This window comes from Culex quinquefasciatus, chromosome 3 (genome assembly GCF_015732765.1).
Source record: "Culex quinquefasciatus strain JHB chromosome 3, VPISU_Cqui_1.0_pri_paternal, whole genome shotgun sequence".
Lineage (NCBI taxonomy): Eukaryota > Metazoa > Arthropoda > Insecta > Diptera > Culicidae > Culex > Culex quinquefasciatus.
Genome location: NC_051863.1, coordinates 169437842 through 169463243, shown reverse-complemented (window position 1 = coordinate 169463243; position 25402 = coordinate 169437842). Strand labels below are relative to the sequence as shown.

The 25402-nt window shown below is 40.9% G+C and overlaps 3 protein-coding genes across 4 annotated transcripts in view; 2 read left to right on the top strand and 1 right to left on the bottom strand.

Moving 5' to 3' along the window:
* The window catches only part of LOC6044954, a 99117-nt gene extending 95249 nt beyond the window's left edge, over window positions 1–3868 (top strand). The window contains exons 5-6 of the mRNA XM_038260562.1: window positions 49–904; window positions 977–3868. Coding sequence (XP_038116490.1) covers window positions 49–904; window positions 977–1504 — 1384 coding nt within the window. The 3' untranslated portion in view covers window positions 1505–3868. The remainder of the gene's footprint in view (window positions 1–48; window positions 905–976) is intronic.
* On the top strand, window positions 1719–13735 carry LOC6044953. The gene is made up of 4 exons (XM_038261344.1): window positions 1719–1722; window positions 9118–9342; window positions 10629–10842; window positions 11137–13735. Exons 1-4 carry the CDS (start codon window positions 1719–1721, stop codon window positions 13733–13735), a joined length of 3042 nt encoding a protein of 1013 aa, XP_038117272.1.
* Window positions 13736–14855: 1120 nt separating this feature from the next.
* LOC6044948 (CCAAT/enhancer-binding protein zeta) lies at window positions 14856–24423 on the bottom strand. 2 transcript variants are annotated; one of them, XM_038261819.1, is made up of 4 exons: window positions 22190–24423; window positions 15498–15834; window positions 15418–15436; window positions 14856–15327 (listed from the first exon to the last, which is right to left on the bottom strand). In XM_038261819.1, the coding sequence occupies exons 1-4, from the start codon at window positions 24262–24264 to the stop codon at window positions 14900–14902; spliced, it is 2859 nt and encodes a 952-aa protein (XP_038117747.1). In that variant the 5' UTR covers window positions 24265–24423; the 3' UTR covers window positions 14856–14899. The 2 variants fall into 2 exon arrangements, with proteins under 2 accessions (XP_038117747.1, XP_001862380.2); XM_001862345.2 differs by having other exon boundaries at window positions 14856–15436.
* Between the last annotated feature and the right edge of the window lie 979 nt (window positions 24424–25402).

Below are 25402 nucleotides of genomic sequence, written 5' to 3'. Positions count from 1 at the left end.
TTCCAGAACGATGAATGTCTAAGCTAACACCCTTGTACTTTTTTCCAGCCGCTACAACTACCAGCGATCGTACTCGCACTCGCAGGCCGTGGTGCACCAGGACGAGTCGGACTACTCGCCGACGCAGTCGTACAACATCAACAGTCACAAGTCACTGCCGGATCTGCACTCGCAAATCAGTCGCCATTCTCCGCACTCGGAAGCGTTGAGTTGCTGTAGCCGCGGCAATCGCTCGAACCGATCCGGCAGCTCGTTCAACCGGGACTCGGGTGGTTCGTCCGGGCACTACACTCACCACAGTGAACCGTGCTGCAAGCAACAACAGCAGCAGCAGCTACACCAGCAACAACAGCAGAGTGATGGACTCATGGGCGTTGGTGGCGGTGGCGGGGATTACCGCCGGGACAGCGGATCATCCACTCAGCACAGCGGAAACTCGTACTACGCGTACGGAATTCCCCCGCTGCGGTACGATTGCATCGAGTGCCGCGCCAAGATCCGCGAGGAAGCCGACTGCCTGCTGAACTTTACCACGCCCGAAGTTCCGGAAGCGTTCCAGGACGACTACAGCGAAAAGCAGAAGCAAAAGTACTACGAAGACGCGCGAGATCGCAACGCTTCGGCGGCTCGTAAATACTACAAAAATCCTGGACCAATATCTCCACTGTCGCCGGTATCGCCACTCTCCCCCCAGGACCAACAGCAGCTCGATCTGAGTCCTCCGCTGGGAACGTTCAAACGGCAGAAATGCCTTCGGTTCAAGAATCGGGGCCGCCAGTCGGCCATCAGCAATCCCAACTCGCGCTGCGGTGATGGTCGTGGTAGTTCCGCCGCGGATGACGATCGCCGGCCGATCCTGCGCTCCAAGAGCGACATTAGCGATCGCTACTGGAACCGGATGTCGGTAAGTCTTTGTCGTGTTGAGCATTGCTCCACTCAGAGTAATCAACCCTTACCTACTTTATCCCCTTTGCAGGACAAGCAACGCGAACAGCAGAAGCTGCTGGAGAAGCAAAGATCTCGATCGGACAGCCTCACCCAGCTGGAGCACTTCTTCGACCGGCTCGGGCTGAACGACGAAACGTACGAACGGTACATCGCACCTTCCAAGGGTCGCAAGTCTCCGAACTACCACAGCAATTCCGGCAGTGACATCCACCGGCTATCGGCGGAGGACACCGGCGACTCGGACGAATCCAGCGCCGTGTTCTTCTCGGACGTTAGCACGATCGACTCGACGCGCCTACCGGACAGTACCGAAACGAGCAACGAGCCTCAGCCGCTGCTTCCACCACCGTCTTCCCAGCAGCAGCAGCAGCAGCAGCAGCAACAACAACAGGTCCAACAGCAGCAGCAGCAGGCCGGAACCGGTGCCGGAGGTGGTCCGCTCAACAGTCTGACCAATCCGGCCATGTATCGGCCGAGCGAACCGCCGTCAATTATAGAACGCAACGCACGTATTATCAAGTGGCTGTGTAACTGCAAAAAGATGCAGCTGGCCTAAGATTGGCCGCTCGGGGCACGACCACAGCCTGCCGAAGGCGTCGTCGTCTCCACCGGGGGATATTCTTCAAAACTGACTCGTTTTAGAACGATTGACCGTGAGGGGGGCCGAACTTACCTGTCTGAGTGGTTTTAACGGGCGTGATGCTAACGCAAAACTACCCATTTTGCGGCAGCTGTCAAAATGACACGTCGTTCGCATCAGTACTCACGAAATGGGTAGCTCTGCTCTCGCAAAACAGGCACGCCACAGACAATAGCCATAGCAACTTCTGGAACCAACAAAGAATTGACTAACCTGTAATAACGGAGAGAAAGAGAAAGAAATCAAACACTAAATTCTACCACCTACGCGAGTAATCAAATTACGCAGAATGTAAACAAAACGATAAACAAATATTTTACACCATAATCACGAACAGAAGCAAACGGTAGCCTAGGTCATCATGTTGTAGTTGCATGTAATGAAATACAACATTCAATATATTGCAAAATCTTATAAACAGAACAGCGACAAAATAAAACATGTCAATCAAAATTTAAGCAAAAACAAACAAGTAGAACACATACAACCAAAGAATGAAGTAATCGTCTCGTTGTTTTAACTGGTTTTAAAACGATGAAACGCAACTGGATACAGGAAAATGATGGAACGAAAACGAGTCAGGCGTCAGAATCAAAGTGAAAATATGCAAAACTAAAACTTTAGAATCGAATAGTTGTAGAGAGCAAAGCATAAACAAAAAAAGTTTTCAAAAATACTAACAAAAATACGCTAAGAAGTCACACTCTCCACCGTAGTGAACCCCCGAAGTGTCGAATAGGAACTGAAACCCGAAAAATATTAAAATATAAAAAAATACGAAAACTACAAAACGCCTATCAAAACCCGAACTTACCCGCTCGCGCATTGGCTTCCGCGAAAGACTAAAAGCCTAGGTGCAAAGTTGGAAGCGCGAATATTTTTAAAGTGTAGTGTTTCTTCCTTTTTAAATGTAAATAACATAAAGTGTCACGTAAAACCCCCTGTGTTAACACCCATTTCCAAAGCATAACCTCTATATAATTCTGTTGTAATGTTTGCGAAAATCTAAAAATTGAGACACAAAATTCAGTGAACTTTTTGTACAAAATAACGCTGTTTGAAACAATTGATACAAAATTGCCTATCCGAAAAAATACTTAGCTTTCAACGGTTGATTTATTCCAACAAACAATTCAAACACTCATTTGACAGAATACACAATGAAATAAATTTACACTTTTCTTAACAGCACTTGATCGATGGATAATAGTTAAATTAGACATTTACTTTGAATTGAAATCAACAACAGTGTAACAATTAAAATTATATGAGAACAATTTAAAAAAAACACTATTTTCTAGTCTAATATATTAATGATGAAACAAATACTTAATTCATGCAAGTATATTACTACTATATGATAATGGATCGAATTAATCTTACTTACTATAGTTGATAGAACGAGATTTAATGAAAAAAAAATACACAGGAAACAAAATCAATACAGCGCTGTTCAAGTTGAAAAACAATATTCACAAAAAAATAATCTTCACACTAAGAGACGCGTGACTACACCCAAATAGAGAGAAAATCATTCAAATCCAGTCTGTGTTTTTGTTTCAGTTCATTTCAAAAGCCGCTAAATATTAAAACCACGCAAACATACACCGATCGACATCAATTACACAATGAGCGTGAAACAATTGCAAAACTAATCACTGCAAAATCAAACACTATAAAAAACAGTAGAAAAAAAGATAAAAGCTAGCGATACACCGAAAAACTTAACTATAACATAGCAACACACTGAAAAAAAGCAACTCCACATAAGAATCAATAATCCTAACTATTCAAAGCGTAGAAATACATACAGCAAGCGACTAGCGAGAAGATCAAACAAATGAAAAAAAAAAACAATCTTTAATGCTACTTAGTCCCGATTTCGAAATAGTGCAAACTTAAACATTAACTCAAAACAAAACACAAAAAATACACGCAGAACAAAAAAGATAACATGCAACTGTGAGAATCGAATCAAAACCAAAACCGAATAAAAAAAACAAACAAATGTAACTAATTGCAATAGAGACGTTCCACAAAGCGCAGAGCAAAACCAAAACCGGTCAGTTTATAGAGTGTCATATAACAAGTGCGAGGCAAACAAAACAACATTGGTAAACGACATGTAGCAGTTATAAACAACAACAACAAAATGGAATAAGTTAATCAAAATGAAAGGAAAAAATAACGTTGGCAGGAGTAAAAAGAGCCGAACAGTAAATCAAAATAACAGTCACAAGGCAAAAGACAAGAAAAAAAGGCATATATGAAGAAAAAAAACTCTCGAAAGTATGAAGATTATAGGAAAAAAAAACTATAAAAATGAACAAATATATTAATGACATGAAAGTAACTTCTGTTTTGTGTAGCAATACTCTAACAGTCCGAAAAATCGTTATTTTAGTCATAAAGATTTCGATTTCGCTTCAAGCAGTGTGCGCTCTTGGTATGGAGTCAGGAAAATTTCAAATGAGCAGCAGCGGGTGCAATTTTATAATTTTCATGTTTTTTTGTTATTTTTGTTATTTGGATGAATTTGCACTCCCTTTGTCTAAAGAAGCAATGTTGCATCAATAGTTTTCCCATGCAAGTCTTAATACGATTTTGGCGGCTGGTCAGACTAAATCTTATTGTATGAAATGCTGTATCTTGACAAGAGATTTTCTGATTGATTTGAAGTTTTGTGCAAACTTGTAGGTAATCCAGATTTTTAAGCAAAGATGGCGTTACGAATGGTGCACCCCCAAAATGTCAAAATCGCGCAGTGTTACCAACATTAGAGAGAAAAAAAGTGTCACACTTTTATTTATAATGTTTGCCCACTTTTATGAAAAATATTTTTGAAAAGCTGAGAAAATTCTCAATACTTTGCTCTTTTGAACATTGTTGATACGACCTTTAGTTCCTGAGATATTGCCATGCAAAGATTTAAAACAGGAAAATTGATGTTTTCTAAGTCTCACCCAAACAACCCACCATTTTCAACTAATAGTTCGATTTTCAATGTTAAAATATGAAACATTCGTGAAATTTTCACAAAAACAATATTATCAATTTTAATCTAGACTAACATTTCAAAAAGGCGTTCTCGTAGGCGTACTATTGAATAATTTTTCGTCAAATTTAAAAAAAAACATTTTTAAGAAAATCAAAACTCCTAAGAATAGGCTAAAATTGGTTGAGCCACGTTTCGCCCCGCGCCCAGGAGACCCTTAGTTAGTTTGTTCGTTAGTTGTGTTTGTTTGTAGAGTTTATTTTGTATTTATGAGTTTTTTCTCCAATTGGTACAAGGTTTTTTATTAATTGTGGTTTTAATATAAAATATTTCATAACTGTTTTTGAATTCAAATTTCTTTATTTTTATTGTAGAGTATAGTGATTAAACTTAATGGTTTTGAAGTTGAGTTTCATTTTTTTTCTGACGTTTTATATTTTGTATTGAGTTCGTTGTTAAGTTTATGCCATCGTAAATACTTATGTTTTGTTAAGTTTTTATTGCTTTAAAATTATCTAGTTTCGTTTCAGATTTTAGTTTTATGTATGTATTGTGCATTTTATATGCGAAAGTTTAACAATTTTTTAAGATTAAAATTTTTTTCAAGCCATAATTTTTATTTTTTTTTGCTTCAAGTTTTTTTTTACTATTGCTGGGTGACCACTCAAATTTAATTTTCAATTTCCCGACTTTTTCCAGACTTTTCCAAAAAGCTCAAATAATAGGCATTTGTTATCTAAAGATTTGTTTCAAACAAAAAACGTTCTAAAAGAAAAGTCAATGTCAACCATCGGAAATAAAATCTGAATGAATTTAAAAAAAAATCAAAAAAGACAATTTTCGCAAACACAAAAACTGAACAACAAATACAAATTACTTTAAAAATTTAAGCTCATTATTATGACAATAAGTCTTCGAAAAATAATCTTAAGTTCAACAATACTTATGACCTCCATGCAATTTTTTAAATTGGCAAACTTATAGTTTTTGATAATTCGTTTCAACTGGAAATGGAAAGTTGAAGATAACTGAATTTAGAGTTTCAATCCTATTTTTTTGTTTCAAAAAATGATTAAAACATAATTGCTTTTAATATTATTTCAAAGAATTAAAAAAAAAAAATCAGGAAATCTAAAAAACATTTTTTTGTAATTGAGCAATTCCAGCTCAATTTTTCTGGGACTTTTGTACCCGACCCTCTCCGATTTCAATGAAACTTTGTAGACATGTTATCCTGGGCCAATATAAGCCATTTTTTTGTATATGGAGCCATTAGTACTCGAAAATAACATTTGAGTAGGGCGTAAGGTATTTAAATATTTTTGTATTTTGTAATTTAAAAATTACTGTATCTCGAAGCCGTTGCGTCGAATCAAAAAGTGGTCAAAGACAAACTTGTAGGAAATTGGACGGGCTTTCTGAAAAAAATACACTGAAACAAAAATACATGCCACATCAATGAGATTTTTTGATTTTTAAGTCTAAAACTAAAATTTAAAGGTGATGTCACGATTTTTTTTTTCATTCAAAATTTTTGAGGAAATAGCCTAAAATGTTACCGAAAGACTGACGAAAAATACAAAAATCATTTACTAAAACTGTTTTTTTTTTTTTGAAAAGTGGTCTAAACGTTAAAATTTTTAAAAACCAGTAGTGGGGATCGATTTTCCAGACAATTTTACATAAAATTCTCCATATTGACCATTGTCCTATGTCCAATCCTTGGGAAGATACAGCAATTTAAAAAAAATGTTGAAAAAAACGGTTTTTTTGTGGTTTTTGGCAATTTCTATATGACAGACTTGATTTTTCAGTCTCATAAATATTTTTGACGGAAAGCTTGTCCAATTTCCCATAAGTTTGCTTTTGACAGCATTTCAATTGGATGTAAGGGCTTACAGATATAAGCTTGATTGCATTGCTAATAACTGAATATTGAATATTTTTTCAGTGTTGTAGAAACCAGGACAGTAAATTTGCTTACGTAAATATAAAAACGACATAAATCAAAAACGAGCTCTCCGGCAGGGATGGTATTTACTCGTTTCCTCGCCGATGGCGAGGGCCTTTAGATATCGTCCCTCGCTCAAATAATCAAATTTTTGGCGTTCTCCCAAAACTGCATCAAGAGAGCGAAGCGAAAACGACGCCGATGAAATAGCGAGCAACGAACAAACCGATGCGTAAGACGGAAAAAAATCTCTCACACAGCCAGTCCCCTCGCTCAAAAAGCAAGAGAAAGAGCAATCGTGAAATTCTCTCGCCCGTAAGCCCTGTAGAAATGATTTCATTTGTGTGCGTGAGCTCCAGTGTATGTATACAGCAATTTCGTGTGCGTGCCTCTCCGGTTGGAACGATAGTTCCATCGGAGCCAGCGAGAGGGTATTTCTCGTCGATGTGATGGGCTTTCGATATTCGCGATAGCAAGCCTACCATCACTCGGCTGCAAAAGAGAAGAGAAATTTTAAGAGACGAGGAACGCACCGAAATATGCATCAATGATAGTGCGATGGTGATGGTTTACCGACCCTGCTCTCCGGTAAACATATTTACGAGACTGAAAAACCAAGTCTGTCATTTTTTCAACATTTTTATTTTTAAAATTGCTGTATCTTTCGAAGGATTGGACATAGGACAATGGTCAATATGGAGACTTTTATGTAAAATTGTCTGGAAAATCGATCCTCACTACCGGTTTTTAAAAAATTTGACGTTTAGACCACTTTAAAAAAAAGTTTCAGTAAATGATTTTTTGTTTTTTTTTTTTTTTAGGAGAGGCAAACCATCCTGCATTTTTCGTCAGTCTTTTGGTAACATTTTAGGCTATTTCCTCAAAAATTTTGAAAATCGTGATATCACCTTTGAATTTTAGTTTTAGACTTAAAAATCAAAAAATCTCATTGATGTGGCGTGTATTTTTGTTTCAGTGTATTTTTTTCAGAAAGCCCGTCCAATTTCTTACAAGTTTGTCTTTGACCATTTTTTGATTCGACGCAACGGCTTCGAGATACAGTAATTTTTAAAATACAAAAATATTTAAAAACCTTACGCCCTCCTCAAATGTTATTTTTGAGTACTATTGGCTCCATATACACAAAAATGGCTCATATATGACTAGGATAACATTTCTACAAAGTTTCATTGAAATCGGAGAGGGTCGGGTACAAAAGTACCACAAAAAATCTTAATTTGAGCTGGAATTGCTCAATTTTTTATATTGAATTTTTTAATCAATGTTGATTTATCTAGTGGTCAGTATTTAAATAACTGTTTTTTTTTCCGATAAAACTTCATTTTATGTTTTCCCACTTATTTTAAGAAAAATGTTTGAAAAGACCATTTTTTGAACAATTTTGCAATTACTTAACATTTCTTAGATTATTGTTTTTTGCAATGTCAATATCTATAGTAGGTAATATACAAATAATCATAAAAAAGTTCAAGGGTAATATTTGGAAAAAAAATAATTTGAAACTACTTAATGGATTTAGTAAAACAATTAGAAATATTTACCAAAAAAAGCATTGCATTGGGCTCTATTTTTATATTAGTTTTTCTTTAACTTTACGTCTTGTTTGATAAACAAAAATTTATAGCGATCATTTGAATCATAAAAGAATATTATGAAAATCTGCGTAAAAGGCCTCCAATATTTATTAAGATTTTTAATATCTTAAACAGCATTTCCAAACTTAAATTTATTGAAATAGTGAAAACCTTAAATTTAAAGTTAGTTACTAAAGCAGAATTGAGTGAATTCAATTTGAAAATTGTACAAAATTTTACAATATTATTCAATAGTTAGCAAATATTTTTCAAACAAGAATGCTAGGAATTCCAGACGTTTCCCGACTTTTTGTCAAAAATCATAAATTTCCAACTTTTTCACGATTTTTTGCGGATTTTGGCGACTTCCCGACTTTTTGCCGACTTTCCTGATTTCCCGACTTAAGTTACCACCCTGCTTTTGTTATTTTTTGATATTTTAACTTTATTTTTTATTTTTTGATTTAGCAATATTTTTAATTCCACGCTTAGTTTTTCGTTTGTATTTGTTATGTTCTTTTTTTCGTTCAACCCACGATGCGTGTGCTTCCCACAGTGCCATGAGGTCTTTATCAACGAGGTTCAAAGTCACTCGACACTTCCGTTACCGTAGTCTCAAGCCAAGCGCGGTCGCGTCTAACATTCGCCTAATCGCGCACTCTGCCGCAAAAGTAGATAAACCTAGTCTTGAATTTTGCATCGTGCGATAAGGGCGGCGCGTTGTTCGAGTTGGTTAATTTTTGTTTGCGATGAGCCTCGCCGAACGGGTTATTCTCTTCTGCTGGACGTACATCTTCCCGATCGTGGTCGTCGTTTATCTTTCGATCGTTTTGTACGAGTTCCTTCTGCACGAAAGAAGAAAGAAGAGGAGGGCGAAATATCTTCCGAAGGAAGACGAAGGGGAATTTAATGAATCTAGAAATTTTAAAGGTCTAAGTTTTTGTATGATTCTTTTAGGTCTAAATTTTAATCAATTTTGATTCCACAGACATCGAATGGAAAGACTCCACTCCACCGACCGAGCAAGATAAAATTAAGAACATCCCATTCGCCGGTGCAACGGCCACCCTGGACAGTGACGCGCTCAAGGCTGCCACCAGGTTCTACGAGATCGCGCGCGATCGCCGCTCAGTGCGCAAGTTTAGCAGCCGACCCGTTGACTTGGCGATCATCGAACGGTGCATCCTCGCGGCCGGAACTGGTCCGAGTCTTGGTCTGGAACCTTGGACGTTTTGTGTTGTGTCTGATGGGGAGATAAAAGCGCAAATCCGGGAAATCACCGAGTCTGAACGGAGTGATGCAAGCAAGGATTATTTGACCGCGGCGCCACACCTGGTTCTGATCTTAGTGAAAAGTAGTTACGGGAGTGTTGGGTCGCGGACCCTATTATGACATAATTTTGTATTACCCCCCGGTCACGCAGTGTTTCCCTCATTGACCGCTGGGAGCGCTAGTAGGTTGACAGTACAGACTGTCACGTTTGTTATTGTTAATCTTCGTGATGTAATTTCTGTGATTTATATTTAAGGTTTCGTATTTGTAAAATTGTGAAATAAAGTTCTTCTGTGTTGAACCTCCGAGGAGGCAGGTGGCCTCTCGGAGCCTTTAAAACCACCGTGTTTTACTTGTTCGGTGAGAAAAGTCTGCGTCCGCCATCGTCCCTGAAGCTCCACCGTCGTCCGTGAGTTGTTGGTTCCGGCAGTCCCGCAAAGAGTTAGAACACAACGTAGGGACTGGCCGATTGGGCCGAACATACACAACGTAGGGACTGGCCGATTGGGCCGAACATTGCTGCGTGACCGGGGGGTAATACAAAATTATGTTGGGTCGCGGACCCTATTATGACATAATTTTGTATTACCCCCCGGTCACGCAGCAATGTTCGGCCCAATCGGCCAGTCCCTACGTTGTGTTCTAACTCTTTGCGGGACTGCCGGAACCAACAACTCACGGACGACGGTGGAGCTTCAGGGACGATGGCGGACGCAGACTTTTCTCACCGAACAAGTAAAACACGGTGGTTTTAAAGGCTCCGAGAGGCCACCTGCCTCCTCGGAGGTTCAACACAGAAGAACTTTATTTCACAATTTTACAAATACGAAACCTTAAATATAAATCACAGAAATTACATCACGAAGATTAACAATAACAAACGTGACAGTCTGTACTGTCAACCTACTAGCGCTCCCAGCGGTCAATGAGGGAAACACTGCGTGACCGGGGGGTAATACAAAATTATGTCATAATAGGGTCCGCGACCCAACATACCGGTCCCCTAAAATGGCACATTTTACCTTCGTGACCTCTTTGTTTCTTGGTGCTTCTGCTGTTCCGGTCCCCATGATGTCCTCTGCTTCCTCGTCGTCGTCTTGAACAATGTAGCTGCTTTGCGTTCCTGGTCCCCAACAGTAGTACCGGGACAGCGATGGAGAGGGCAGCCATTTTGCTTCGAGAGGCTGTCGATCCCGCTCGCCTAAACCTTTCATCCCACATCGACAGGTCCTTTTGACCCCGTGGGAGGTTTGGCGAAACAACACTGCAGAAGAAATCTGCCTGCTGAACGGCAACGATTGATACTCCCACATCAGCAATCGCTCCACAATCAACACTGGAAAGCTCCCGGCCTAAAGACTCAGGAACCGTTGCACCACAGCATTCTCCAAAAGTTCCAGCACGACCCACAACCAGGCACAATCCTGGTCACGGCACCAATGTTCGGCCCAATCGGCCAGTCCCTACGTTGTGTTCTAACTCTTTGCGGGACTGCCGGAACCAACAACTCACGGATGACGGTGGAGCTTCGGGGACGATGGCGGACGCAGACTTTTCTCACCAAACAAATAAAACACGGTGGTTTTTAAGGCTCCGAGAGGCCACCTGCCTCCTCGGAGGTTCAACACAGAAGAACTTTATTTCACAATTTTACAAATACGAAACCTTAAATATAAATCACAGAAATTACATCACGAAGATTAACAATAACAAACGTGACAGTCTGTACTGTCAGAAGTCACGCAACAGTGCTGTTGTTGCGGCAGGAGCTGGAGCAGCTGTTGCCGAAGGGTGGATTTAGGCTGCGCAAGTGGGTGTCAAACGCCACAGGGGCGTTGGCAGGGCTGGCTGCGGACGATTTGGGTACGCAGACCACGCTCAGTTTCGACCAGGAGCAGGTGAAGACGCTGGGAATAAACTGGCAGCCAGGGCCAGACGTTCTCGGCATCGATGTCACGGGTTTGTCCGTGAATGGGCAATGGACCAGACGGAAGGTCTATTCGGTCATTGCCCAACTTTGGGATCCAACTGGGATCACTGCTCCGGTCATTTCGTGGGCCAAGATTCGAATGCAGCTGCTGTGGGTCGCGACTCAAGGCTGGGACGACCCATTGAGACCGGATTTGGCCGGGAGGTGGACTGAGTTCTACCAGCAGTTGCCGGAGTTGTCGAAGATTTCGGTCGACAGGTGCGCTTTCGTGGAAAATCCGGTCCATGTCGAGTTTCACGTGTTCGCGGATGCGTCCGAAGCGGCTTACGGAGCGTGCATCTACGCTCGATCGATCAGCCAGTCGGGGCTGGTCAAAATTTCGCTGTTGGCGGCCAAGTCACGCCCCGCAGGGTTGAAAAAGGTCACCCTGGCGAGGTTAGAGCTGTGTGCAGCTTTGATGGCAGCAAGGCTGTACCGGAAGGTCGTGCAAGCCCTCAAGATGGAGGGCACGGAGAGTTGGTTCTGGTCGGACTCGACAGTCGTGCTGGCGTGGCTGAGATCACCGTCGTACGTGTGGCCCACGTTCGTTGCGAACCGAGTCTCGCACATCCAGGAGTTGACGAAAGGGCATCGCTGGAACCACGTCAAGGGGACTGAAAACCCAGCGGATCTCGTTTCCCGTGGAGTCATGCCGAAAGATCTCGTTGGATTGCGGCTGTGGTTCTACGGTCCGAAGTGGTTGGAGTCCTTCGAGGAACACTGGAGCAGAATGAAGCATTTGGAGGTCGACGAGCCTGCTGAAGAGTTGCTGGAGAAGAAGAAGAACGTGCTGATCGTGTCTGCTTCCCCGGAACCTCACCCGCTCATCGATCGCTACGGCAGTTACTGGAAGCTGCTGAGGATTACGGCGTACTGCGTGAGGTTTGTCCGGAGATGTCAGCGTCGCAAGCAGCCCTCTAGAACCCCATTTCTCACCGTTGGAGATTTGAAGGAGGCAAAGTTCGCTCTCGTGCGCGGCGTGCAGCAGGAACCCTTCGCCGCGGAGATCAAGGCGCTCGCAAACCATCGACTCGTTCCGGCTCACTCGTCGCTGAAGCTGCTCAACCCGTTTCTCGACCAGCAGGGCATTCTGCGCGTTGGTGGCCGGCTTGGACTCGCAGGCGAAGCGTACTCTACCCGACACCCCATGATCCTTCCCAGCAGCAACGTTTTCACGCGACAAATGGCGGTCGCGTATCACGAAACCTCGCTCCACTCTGGCCCCCGTATGACGCTCGCTCAAATTCGGCACGAATTTTGGCCATTGAACGGCAAACAATTGGCAACTTACACTTTTCGCAACTGTGTGCGCTGTTTCCGTACCAACCCTGTCCCTGTAAAGCAACCCCCTGGTCAACTCCCAAAACCTCGAACAACCCCCTCTCGCGCATTTACCGTCACCGGCGTAGACTATTGTGGCCCTGTCTACCTGAAGCCCGTACACCGTCGAGCAGCTGCGCAGAAGGCGTACATCGCAGTCTTCGTGTGCTTCAGCACAAAAGCGGTCCACCTGGAGCTGGTGGGAGACTTGACCACCGCTGCGTTTCTTGCTGCCCTGCGTCGTTTTGTTTCTCGCCGAGGGCTACCGTCCGAGATCCACTCGGACAACGGTCTCAACTTCCAGGGAGCAAGCAACCACCTGCGCGAGCTGTACGAGCTGCTTCGAGACACCAAGGTGATCACGGAGATCACCAGCGAAGCGTCCCGCCGTGGGATCGAGTGGAAGTTCATCCCGCCGAGAGCGCCGAACTTCGGCGGCCTATGGGAGGCGGCCGTGAAGTCGGCCAAGACATCGCTCGTCCGTGTGCTGGGTCAACGACAACTCACCTTCGAGGACATGGCGACCGTCCTCACCCAGATCGAAGCGGCCATGAATTCGCGCCCGCTTACCCCGTTGTCGGAGGACCCAGACGAACTGGACGTGCTCACGCCCGGGCACTTCCTCGCCGGATCGTCGCTGCTAGCGATTCCGGATCCGGACTACACTGACGTTCCCACGAACCGGCTGCAACACTACCAGCAATTGCAACAGCTGGTGCAGCAACACTGGAAGCGGTGGAGGCGGGAGTACATCTCGCAGCTCCACAACCAGAACCAGAAATTCCCGCGAGCAACCCAGCTGAAGGCCGGGCAGATGGTGGTCCTCAAGGAGGACAACAAGGCGGCAATCGAGTGGCCCCTCGCGCGGATCGTTGAGGTCTACCCAGGCCCCGACGGCGTCGTCCGCGTCGTGAAGCTGCGTTTGCCGAACGGTGCGGTCTACAAGCGGCAGTCCGCACGTATCTGTTTGCTGCCGTTCGAGAAGGACTCGGCGGTGCAGCTCACGAGCGCCTTCAACCCTCAACCGACACAAGGCGCAGCGTAGGAGGAAGATCGCCGTCAACCGTCAACCCTACGGCGCAACGGAGTTGGTGAAGAAGGCGTCAAGAAGAAAAATTTGAATTTTTTGAAGTGCTAGTTTAAGTAGGTTTAGGTTTTGAGTTCCTGGTCACGGCACCAATGTTCGGACCCGTGAATTGGCCAACCTCGAACCGCGCTCACCTGAGTTTTTATCCTCCGTTCGTTGGACGTCTAATTTCTACGTTGTGTTTTTTGTCGTGTGTTGTGTGTTTGTGCGTTGTGTCGTCCTCTGTGTTTTCCGTCTCCTTCCGATCCTGTTCCCGTCCCGCTTCCTTCCTTATTTCTTTTCAGGTCCCACAGGTAAGTACCTTTCAGCGTTCCAGTTTTCTAGCAGCGGCAGCAGAATATTTTTTCTCCCACAGCAGGCAGAACTACGATGGCGACACTTTCTTCTTTTCCAGGCAAACGAATTCCAGAACGGCAGAGAGGACCAGCTTTCACGGCGGTCAACGGGTAAATAGCAGGTAAGTTTTCTTCTTCCACAGGTAACAACAGAAACGATCTTTTCTTGGTAAAAACTACAATTTTATTCCTTCGACCGAGACTTTATTCTACTAAGTCCGAAAGGTAAACAAAACCTCTCCACGCAACGCGATCCGACCGCGACGACGATTTATTTCGACTGATATTTGGCCCAGGCAGTGTGAAGAGGAATGCAGAAAACCATGCAGAAGTGCGCGTGATCGCGACGATCAAGACTACCACTACCACCACCCTGCCGTGTATATACGCAAATTATAGCAAGAGAATTTATGCTACACGGCAGGGTGGCGAGTCAGTTTTACTCTTCAACCGAACAGGGAGCAAGACGGATTACGCTGAGGAGGCGACCTCGATCGCGACGGGAATTTTGCTGTGTGCGCTGCAAGCAGCTGGGTTGAACTCGCTGTTGACGACCCCGTTGAACTGTGTTCGGCTGGGGAAGCTTTTGGGTCGTTCGGTCGGCGGGAAGCTGCTATTTCTGATTTCGGTAGGGTACGCCGCAGACGATTGCCAAGTTCCCGTTTCAAGACGCAAGCCGGTTGAGGAAATTTTGGTGAAATATTGATTTTCGGACGTTCTAGACTATGTTCAAACGTCTCGAATCGATAGAATAAACGTGTATTCAAATTAACAGAAACCTCAAAGCTCACTTTCTTCGCTTACCTGCAAACTTTTTTGCACCGCCCTTCTTGCCAAAGGACTTCTTCTGGCCACCGCCTCCGGCACCCTTAAACTTTCCCCCCGACGAACCATGCTTCTTCGCCACAAACCGCTTCTTGCCGGTGCTCTGCATACGATTCTTCCCGCTAAACCTTCGCTCCTCCCAGTCCATCTGCTTCGCCGAAGCGTTATCCGTGTTGAACACTTCGCCGTCCGTGCCGTGGGCCGACTTTGCCTTCTTGCCCTTGCCCTTCTCAACGTTCTGCTCCAGCATCTCGGAGAAGTCATCCGCCGCGGCAAACAGCGAGTTGAAGTCGTTCGATTTGAGCTTGCGCTGGAACTCGCGATCGTTCATTCCGCCGTCCTCCGAGGAGCGTTTCTTCTTCTTGGACTTTGGTGGCGCATCCTCGTCGTCTTCCTCCTCCTCGCCGTCGCTGCCATCTTCATCCAGTGAAATGCTGCCACCATCACTGAACTCATCATCATCGTCCAGGCCATCCTCGCCGTCATCGTCGTCGTCCTCCTAAAATCATCGAAAATTGTTAATCCCAAATAGACCTCAGCAATCAACCCGCCAATCCTACCTGCACATCATCCCAATCGCCCAGATCGCTCTCCTCATCCTCCTCCCCATCTTCCTCCCCACCCTTCTTGCCACCCTTCTTCTTCTTCTCGCGCTTCTTGGCCAGATCGTGCTCGAACTCGTTCATAAAGTCCACCTCGTTGTCCAAATCGGCCGCGTTGTCGTCCCCACCGCCCGGCACGCCCAGCCGATCCAGGTACGAATCGAACTCGTCGTCGTCCAGCGATTCCGCGTCGGACACGTCGTCCTGAACGTCGTCACCGTCACCGGAGGCGGCCTTCTTGGCGGCCGAGCGCTCCTTGGCCTCGCGCAGCCGTTCGCGTTTTTCCTCGAGGAATCTGGAAGATTGGAAAGGGACCGTAAATGAATCCGACCAACAAAGTCAGTCCGTCGTCACGGCTGGGGTGCACATCAAATTTGATCCTGTTTTGTGAATGCCAAGTTAAAATTTGTAAATATGATTTATTCAAAATATCTAAAACTTTCAAGTTAAAAAAATAAAACTGAAAAACTGAAAGAATCATACATTTTTAAATTCCAAAATTTTAGAATTTCAAAAATAAAACAGTCAAAAACTTGGGAATTTTTGAAAATATATATATATTTTTAACTTTAAAATTCACAAATTCAAAGCCATGAAAATTTTAAAATTCGAAACTTCAAAAAGTTCAGACAAAAAAAATTAAATGTGTTTTTGAATTAGGTATTATTTTTTTATTTTGTAATGTCTTTATTTTATTTTTGAATTTTTCATTTTATTTTAATTTTTAGTTTTATTTTTTATTTTTAGTGCTGTACAGTCCAGACTCGATTATCCGAAATTTTGATTATCCAAAGGTTAGTATGGGACTTCGCATAATCGAATCAAGAATAAAAAAAATCATATTTTTTTCATTTCCTTATTTTTAACATTTAATTCGAGTTCGAGCGACCGTATTTTAGTCAAATTTGAATTATTGATTGCCTATTAAAAAATATAATGCATTTTTTTTTTCAATATAACATCACCGCCATCTTGGATTTAAACAATCTAAATCGTTTTAGCGTAGTTTAGGGGTCATACATAAGCTCGACAATCAAACATTAGACAACGAAAAAATTTATCCGAAGTTTCGATTATCCGAAGTGATTTTTTTCCGAGGCCTTCGGATAATCGAGTCTGGACTGTATGTTATTCCTATTTTTTAATGTATGAGCTGTTTTTTTTTGTTTTTTATTTATTTTAATCTTTTTTATATTTTTAAATTTTTCGATCCATCGATTTTTTTTATTTCTGAACTTTTAAATGTTCTGCTTTTTTCTATTTTTTTTATTTATTAAACTTTTTTTTTGTAATTTCCTTACTTTGAATTTTTTAAGTTTTATTTTTAATCTTGACATTTTTTTACTGTTGAAGTTTGTGTATTTTTTACCTGTTTTTTTTTATTTTTTAAATTCTTTGAATTTATTTGTTTTTTTAAGAGTTTTGTTGATTTGTGAAACCCCTTATTTAAATTTAGAAATAATTTTTAATAAAAAAAAAATATTGTTTTTAATTCTGCTTTTTGAAAAAAAATAAATCTTTTATTTTTGTTTAATCTCAAATTATATACATTTTTATATTTTAGATTTTTTAGAAACTTGAATTATTTTTGAAATTTTGAGATTGATTTTAAATTTATGAAATTTTAAATCTGTTTATATATTTAATAATTCTGTTTTTTTTTTTTGTTAATTAATCAATTTTTTTGGTTTTTTTGACATGTTTATAAATTGTAGGAGTTTGTGTAATTTTTCAACTGTTTTTTTTATTTTTTAAATTCGTTGAATTTATTTGATTTTTTAAAGTTTTGTTAATTTTTGAAACCCCTTCAATAAATTTTGAAATAAATTTTAATTTAAAGATGTAATTTTTTTTTCTTATACTGCCATTTCTAAAAAATAAAAACAATCTCTTATTAATGTTAACATTTTTAATTTTTGAGTTTCTAACATTTTAGAAACTTGTATATTTTTTTTCAATTCTCAGATCAATTTTAAATAAATGATTTTTTTTAAATTTGTATAGTTTCGAAATATTTGTTTTTTTTTTAATTTTTAAAACTTTTTTTGTTTTCATTACTTATAATTAGGCTTAGTGATTTTTCACGCTCGAAAATTGCAAATTTCACGGGGACCTCAATTTCAAAACACCAAATTTCACGCAAATTTCGCGGAACGTGGAAAAATGTTAAAATAACTCTGAAAATCTTATGTTTAAATCGCAGAAACTGCTAACAAGCTTCATATTATTTAAATAAACTAAAAACAATTTCAATAAATTTGAACCAGATTCAAAAAGAAATCTCCTAATTTTCCAAAAAGATTCCGCCTGGTTTATGGATGGGCTCTATATATATATTTTGAAACAAAATGTAGAGCATGCGTATTCTCATTTATTGAACTGTTTTTTTATATACTTAACTAATAAAGCTAAAAAGTTTTCACTGAATTTCAGATCAAATCCAAAATTCTGTTATGAATTGCAAATGAACTGATTGTATCTTGATTATTCACCAATAAAACCGAATTGAATTGAAAAATAATTCAAAATGAAAGCAAAAAAAAATATTTTTTTTAACTTTCACGCTAGTTATCCACTCAAATAATCAAATATCATTAAAATTAAACAGTACTCAGAAACATCTGAAATATTTTTAAAAGTTGATTTAAAAGATAAAAAATACCCTTCATTTTAATTTGAATAAAACATAGCTTGATTCTTTTAATTCTTATGTAACTATACCTTTCAAATAAAATAGCAGTGAAATTTTTATTACAACATATGAAAATATTACTAAACTAACCTAAAGTAACCATCTCAACGTCCTTCCTTAATCTGATACAAAGTGTTATACCAACAGTCTATCATTTCCAATAAATTACAAATCACAAATTACTAAACTGAGGTAATTTCCAAAAATAAAAAAGTACAAGATGGTATGTCAGAGACATAACCGAAAGACATAGGACCAAACAATTTGAATGAGTTTTTGGATTACTAGTGAAATTTGGAATAAGATTATTTTATTTTATTTCAAAGATTTGTCGGCAAAATTATCATAAATGTTCTCCCAAGGTGAACCTTCGATGAGGGCACCGGCAACTCCAGGTTGTGGCCACTACGGTCGAAATGTCAATTTTCATGTTCAGTATCAAAAAATATGAATTTTGATACTCATATTGCAACAACTCGTATGGTTCAGTAAATGTCCCTCCGGGCCCCGGGGGAACCTGCTTTGAGGGCAGCGGCCACTCCAGGTTTTGGCCACCACTGTCGAAATGGCCATTATTATGTTCAGTATCAAAAACCATGAATTTTGATACCCATATTTCCACAACTCGTATGTTTCTGTAAATGTCCCCCCAGGCCCCGGGGGAACCTTCTTTGAGGGCACCGGTAATTCCAGGTTGTGGCCACTACTGTCGAAATGACTATCTATATATGTTCCCCCGGGCTCCGGGGGAACCTGCTTCGAGGGCACCGGCCACTCCAGGTTTTTTCCACCACTGTCGAATTGGCCATTTTTCATGAGAACCGCCGCATCATAGCGACTTCCATCGGTCCGCTTCGCTCAAATTTCCTCCTTCTGCTGCTGGTGGTTCTTCCTTCAGGTTGATGGTCCTCTTCTTCTATTGGCCGCTGCTGCTGCTGCTCCGCGCCGGCCCGACGTGCACAGTTCGAGTGCTCGTTCCAATGTGACTTGCTTTTGCGAAATTTTCTGCTTAAATAGCGGCACAGCCGGAGAACGGCACAAAAGGGGCGCGGTCTCGAATGCATACGCTTGCTCTGATTGGTCATCTGTCCGATTTGTACTGAAAAATTACTCATTTTGATTGCATGTTTTAAGTGCTTTAACTACGTTTAGTCAAACTACCTATGTAGTCAAACGATAGCTGAAGTCTTCCTCTTTCGATTGGTAGTCCAACCGCCTGGATTGATTCACAGGGAAAAAAGATATAAGCGTTCAAAATGTCCCCTTTTTCAACGCTTAAAAGTGACGCTTTGGATCGAATTTCTTAACTGGCCCCCCAATATAGTAAGTAGAGACATAGTCCTATGTCAAAGCTAAAATTTGAACAATTCTTCAAATGGTTCATATCAAGCTTTTCAACTGTAAACTAATAAAAATTACTTAAATAGTATGTATGGATGAAATATTTATTATGTTTCTATTTTGAAAAAAAATTGTGAAAATTGATAAATTTTACATTCACGCCGTCCTCGAAATCATCCAAAATTACTAACCTTATATTAGTAATTAAACAAGGGTATTCACTCGCTTAGTTCTACAGTATTTCATAAGATTATTTTTATTCTTAATTGAGTTTGATAAATAATTTTGAGTAAAATCGTTACAGTTTCACACAAACATAAAATTTCACGGGATTTCGCGAAAAAAGCCAAATTTCACGGATTTCACGCTGTCCGCGAAATCGTGAAATTTCACTAACCCTACTTATAATTTTTGCATTATAAGGCTGGTACAAACTTAATTTGAAGTGTTTGTCCTTCGGCTCGAGGTAGAAGGCAAAACAAAAACTACTTTTAATTTGAAATTTGAAAAAATCAAAAAAAAAACTAGAACTCGACAAAATTCAGAATTTTGAATTTTGAATTTGACAATTTAAAAATTCTAAAATTACAAAAATTTAAAAGTCTGAAGCATCGGAATTTAAAAAAAATGAAACAAAGAAGATCAAAAGCTTCAAAGTATTTTTTTAAAAAATAGAAAAGTATAACTCGAGAATTCAAAAGCTTTAAAAAAATCATTAAACAAACTTTAAAAAATTAAAATAAAAAAAATATGTCAAAAATAAAAAAAAACAATTCTAGAGTACTTTTCCAATACAACCAATGCGCCATGGGATTCCTAAATACATAGAACCTTTTGGAAAAGTAAACGAATATTAAAATTTCAAAATTCAAAAACTTTTGTCATTTTTACAAGTTGTGTAAGAGGCTGGTGCAAATTTTATTTGAAGTACCTATTTGTCCTTCGGCTCGAGATAGAAGGCAAAACAAAAAACTAAATTTCATTTGAAATTTGAAAAAAAAAAAATAACTCTAAATTGGAAGAATTACAAATTTTGTATTTAAAAAATTCTAAAATTAGGCCGTTGCAAATATTTTTTGAAGTTTATGTCCCTCGACTCTGACCAAAGTCAGCAAAAAAAAATAAAAAAAAATCATTGAATTTACGAGCCATAGTTTCAACATTTGAATGAACAAAGTGTTTAAAAATGCATTTTACACTTGCTTAGTTGTTTTGCAATCATTAGTTTCCAAAATACCTAAGTATTGACGAAAATTTATTTTTTGCGGTGCTGTACATTGGAATTTTATAAAAATTCAAAATACTTTTAATATGATTATAAATGCAGAAAAATGCGTTTAAGATTGTTTTATGTTGATTTGACTTCTATTTTCATTAAAACTTTGAAGATTTTTGAAAAAATATGTTTTTTGCCCCCTGATTTTTCGGACCAATTTTGAAGGGGGCCGACATAAACTTTGAAAAATAATTGCAACGGTCCTAAAAAATTTAAAAAATCTGAAGTTTAAGAATTCAAAATTTAGAAACGAAAAAGATCAAAAATTTTAACAACTTCAAATTTAAAAAATTTAAATGAAAAATAAACTGGAAAATTCAGAAGCTTGAAAAATTCAAAAACTGAAAACATTAAAAACCTTTAAAAAAATAAAATTAAAAAAAATGTTTAAAAAAATCATATCTATCAAAACTAAAAAACTTATGAATTTCAAAATCTGGAGTTTTTTTAACAAAGTCCAAGTTTTTTTTTGCAATAGTATAAAATCAAAAAAAATTTTAATTGTTCAATAAAAAATCATTAAAAAACTTAAAATTCAAAAACAGCCAATTATTTTTTTTTTGCTTTCAGAAATGTTCGATATTTTTTAATTAGAAGTATTTTTTATGTTATCTAGATTTTTTTTAAAGGTTCTAAGAAATTGATAAAATAAGAAATCTATAAACCATTGTGTTTCATATGTTTATTGAAACTTAAAAAAAAACTCTAGTTATGTTTTTTTTTTTAAATCATATTGCATATTTATAAATATTGGGATTTTTTTTAATTTTTAATGTTTCTAAATCTTCATAAAATTTAATTTGTTTGAAATGTTTGATTTATTGATTTTTTTAATTTTTAGGAATTCTTCAAGGTGAAACAGGACGCCTGTTATTGGACAGCTTCTAAACTCAAAATAACCCGAGTCGCGGATTTTCCATTTTTTTTTTGTTTGTATTTTTGTATAATTTGAGATTGTTTTTTTTTTTAATTTTGGAGTTTGTTTTTTTAGGGTTTACAGCGACCAAGGAATTTGTTGTCTTCTTATTCAAAAAAATTCAAACGAAAGCAACAATTTGATTGTAAAAATAGTTTAACTATTAACTGTAAATTGTCTTGAAGCCAGTATTTTAGGGAATTAATCAAAAATTATATCAAAGGTACCCGTAGTCTTGAAGATACTTAAATGTCTGTAACAAAAATCTTGGGAGCGTTCTTTTATTACGTAACGCAAAAGTTCGGATGTTGAGCGAAATTCCGCCGAATAGAGAGCAACAGATGGTCCTGCCATTCGGTACAAATCTGATTTGCTTCGCTGTCTGCCCCTGCCCTTGGAGACACCCTCAATCCCCACAAACTCACCTGAAGATGTACCGCTCGTCTTCGGTGCAGTGATCCTTGGTGAGGGCGTGCACCGGCAGCCCGCGCGATCCGCTCGGCACGTAGTCACCCTTCCGCTGCGCCACCCCGATAATCTTCCGCTTCGGCACCTGCTCGCCGCCCTCGCCCTCCTCCGTCTTGGGCTTCTTCGGGTTCTTGAACGCGAACCGGTCCAGGAAGTGGCCCAGCGAAAAGTCCCGCAACGGGTCACCGTAATAGCTGAGCGGTGCGTTGTTGATGATGGCCTGCGCAAAGTTCTGCACCGTCGGGTGGAAGTACTCGAGGTAGCGGGCCAGCTCGTACTTGACGGTGTACCGGGCGCCGGCATGCTCCGACGAGCGGTGGAACGGGTCGTAGCGCGTCACGCGGCGGTTGTTTTCCGTCTTGACCTTGGGCTCTTCTGCGTCGTTGTCACCGGCGTCTTCGGGCGATTGTGCGAGAACGTCGTCGCCTTCTTCTTCCGGGGTTTGTCCGTCCTGAGTGAGATGTTTGCGCTTCCGCAGGACCTTGCTGATGACGATGAGTACACCACAGACACGCGCCGGTGGGAAGTAGAACGCCACCTGGAGCAAGCGTTTGATGAAGGCCTGGGCACGGTCCGGGATGGGGTCGTTCTGGATGGCGCGATGGATGATGTAGAAGAAGACGTTGCTGATGCGGGGACCGATCGTGGCCAGCTGTGGGTCGAGCAGCTTACGGTACAGGGCGTTGTAGAACCGGTTCTGCTCAGCGCCCTTGGATTCGGTGATTTCCAACAGGAGAGAAAGACCCTGGCAAGCGATCGAAATATCCGCGAGATGAATCAACCGATAGACCGTATTCAGAATCTCCGGTTTGATAAAATTCGCCAGATCAACGTCTCGTTTGACGTTTGCGATGGCCTTTCGGAGACAGGCTAGGATCGCCTGCATAGTCCTCGAATTCACCTCACCCTTTTCGGTGAGAATCTTGAAGAACGAGAAGCAAACGTTGATCATCTTCTCACAGGACGTGAAATCTCCGTACTTGCTGATCGCGGCCAGGAAGGTCAGCGCGTAATGCTGCGCACTCGGCGAGATGTTGTTACGGAACAGGAGCTTCTCCGTTTCGGTCACAATCACCGGACACATGGCCGAGTGCTTTTTAACGACCTCAGTCAAGTGGTAAAGTGCCTTCACGGCCACCTTCTTCCCCGGATCTCCCAGCTTGTTGACCAGCATCGACAACAGATACGCCTCCTTCTCCGGAACCATCGTAAACAGCTTCGACGCATACTGAACGACCTTCATCTTGCTGTTGTCCTGCCCGGTCTGGATCAACGCGGACAAATTGTTCAAAAACGAAAAGTAAATATCCCGCAGCGCGTCCTCAAAGTGCCAATACGCGTAAATCCGATCCCGCAGCTCCTTCCCCAGCTCCTGCTTCTTAACGTTCTTCCAATCCGCTCCCCTCAACGGAATCGCAACCAGCTTTCGGAACGCCGGCATGATCGAGTTCAACATCAGCTCCGACACGACCTCGACCACATCCAAATGACCCTTATTCGACAGCTTGACCATTCCCACCACAGCCTCCAGTGCCGCCAAATTACACAACGGGTTGGTCTGCACCAGCAACGCCCCTGCATTGGCCCGATCCCGCGAAGTACCCTTCTCCAGCGCCGTCATCAACCACTTCGCGTCCGAAGGATTGTTCTTCTGCAAGTTCCGGCACTCGGCCTCGAACGCCACCCGGCACAGCTTCCTTAGCTCGGCAATCTCCCCGTCCTTCAGCTCAACCAACTCCCCCACCGTATTATACCCGTCAAAGTGCTCGTACCACCGCTTTTCCAGCTCGTCCACGTTCGTTCCGACGCCGCCGGTTCCCCCCTGCTTGCGCTGCTTTTTCTTGTCCTTCTTTTGCTTATTCTCGCCGTCCACCTGCACCTCGCGCTGTTCGCCATCGTCCGTGAAGACAATCTTCTTGTTTTGTGGTTTCTGCTGAGCGACGTCCGGTTCCGGAACTGGTTCCTTGAGCGTTTTTCCCTGCGGCTCGGATTTGCGCTTTTTACCGGCCTTCTTCGCCACGTCGATGGCCATTTCGGTGGAGTTTGTTTAGACAACGCAAGTTAAAACAACTTTATTCGTTATCACTTATTTTTTCAACTATTTTCTAATGAAACTTTAACCGAAAACCAGGTGGAACCGAAATACATGTGCGCGGCACGGACTCAAATGCGGTTTGTTGACATTTTTGCCTGCAGCGCGGTGCGTGTTTTGGAGGAACTGTCAAACAGAAGTGCCCAGTGGGTGTGGCGATTGGCGAACTGACGCAGATACGAAAAAAGACGTAGAGCTACGCCCGACTATGGAGATGGAAACTGTTGATAAAAAAAAAATATTTATTTTAATTTAATTGATCAAGCTCAATTGATGAACAGAAATTCAACATTTCACAGCTACAATTTTAAATTGTGCCGTATACTTTGCGTAGACATAGCACTTTTCAAATGTAAAAAAAGTACAATGCATTACATTTTTGTAAAAATATTAACTTGTTTTTTATTGTTTCCTTCGAGGTTTCCTAAATAAATCAACAAGAGGGTCCTAAAGCCCTATGTAAATGTGTATGTACAACGGCCAGCCAGTTCTGAAAAAATCGTGTGGAAAAAAAAATCATGTCTACACACATCCCCATAGGGAGCGTTCTTTTATTACGTAACGCAGTAGGGGGGGAGGGGGGGGGGTCAGAGGCCGTGTTACGCTCCATACAATTTTTTTTAAAATTTGTATGGAAATTTTGTTACGAGGGGAGGGAGGTGGTCTAAAAGTCCGATTTTTCGCGTTACGTAATAAAAGAACGCTCCCATAGACATTTGTTCAGAATTTGATTCTGAGTCGATAGGTATACGTGAAGGTATATCTAGGAGGTGTATTTAAGAAGTCCATTTTTCGAGTGATTCTATAGCCTTGCCTCAGTGAGTTGAGGAAGGCAAAAATAAAAAGAACTGTATTTTGTTAAAACCACGGTTAAAACAAAGACACACATACACACACAAATGTTACTGTAGTGTCAACAGGTTTTCCACTTGCATAACAAAAAGTAGCTTTTACTGCCAAATGCATAACCAGCATTCATTTTCTTGAAAAAGAAGCTTAACCGTTGTTTGTTATATTTAAAATCAGCAGTCTCGTGAACAAGCTAAACTAATTGGGTCCTAAAATGAAGCTTAGATTG

What these genes read in the sequence shown, in the direction of transcription:
- LOC6044948 (XM_001862345.2), bottom strand. Translation starts at nt 24,264, where the DNA reads ATGGCCATCGACGTGGCGAAGAAGGCCGGTAAAAAGCGCAAATCCGAG. An exon ending in GACGAGCGGTACATCTTCAG is followed by an intron (nt 15,835 to 22,189) that starts GTGAGTTTGTGG and finishes CCAATCTTCCAG; the next exon opens with ATTCCTCGAGGAAAAACGCG. An exon ending in GCGATTGGGATGATGTGCAG is followed by an intron (nt 15,437 to 15,497) that starts GTAGGATTGGCG and finishes CGATGATTTTAG; the next exon opens with GAGGACGACGACGATGACGG.
- LOC6044953 (XM_038261344.1), top strand. An exon ending in CGGAACTGGTCCGAGTCTTG is followed by an intron (nt 9,343 to 10,628) that starts GTCTGGAACCTT and finishes CCACATCGACAG; the next exon opens with GTCCTTTTGACCCCGTGGGA. An exon ending in ATCCTGGTCACGGCACCAAT is followed by an intron (nt 10,843 to 11,136) that starts GTTCGGCCCAAT and finishes CTGTACTGTCAG; the next exon opens with AAGTCACGCAACAGTGCTGT.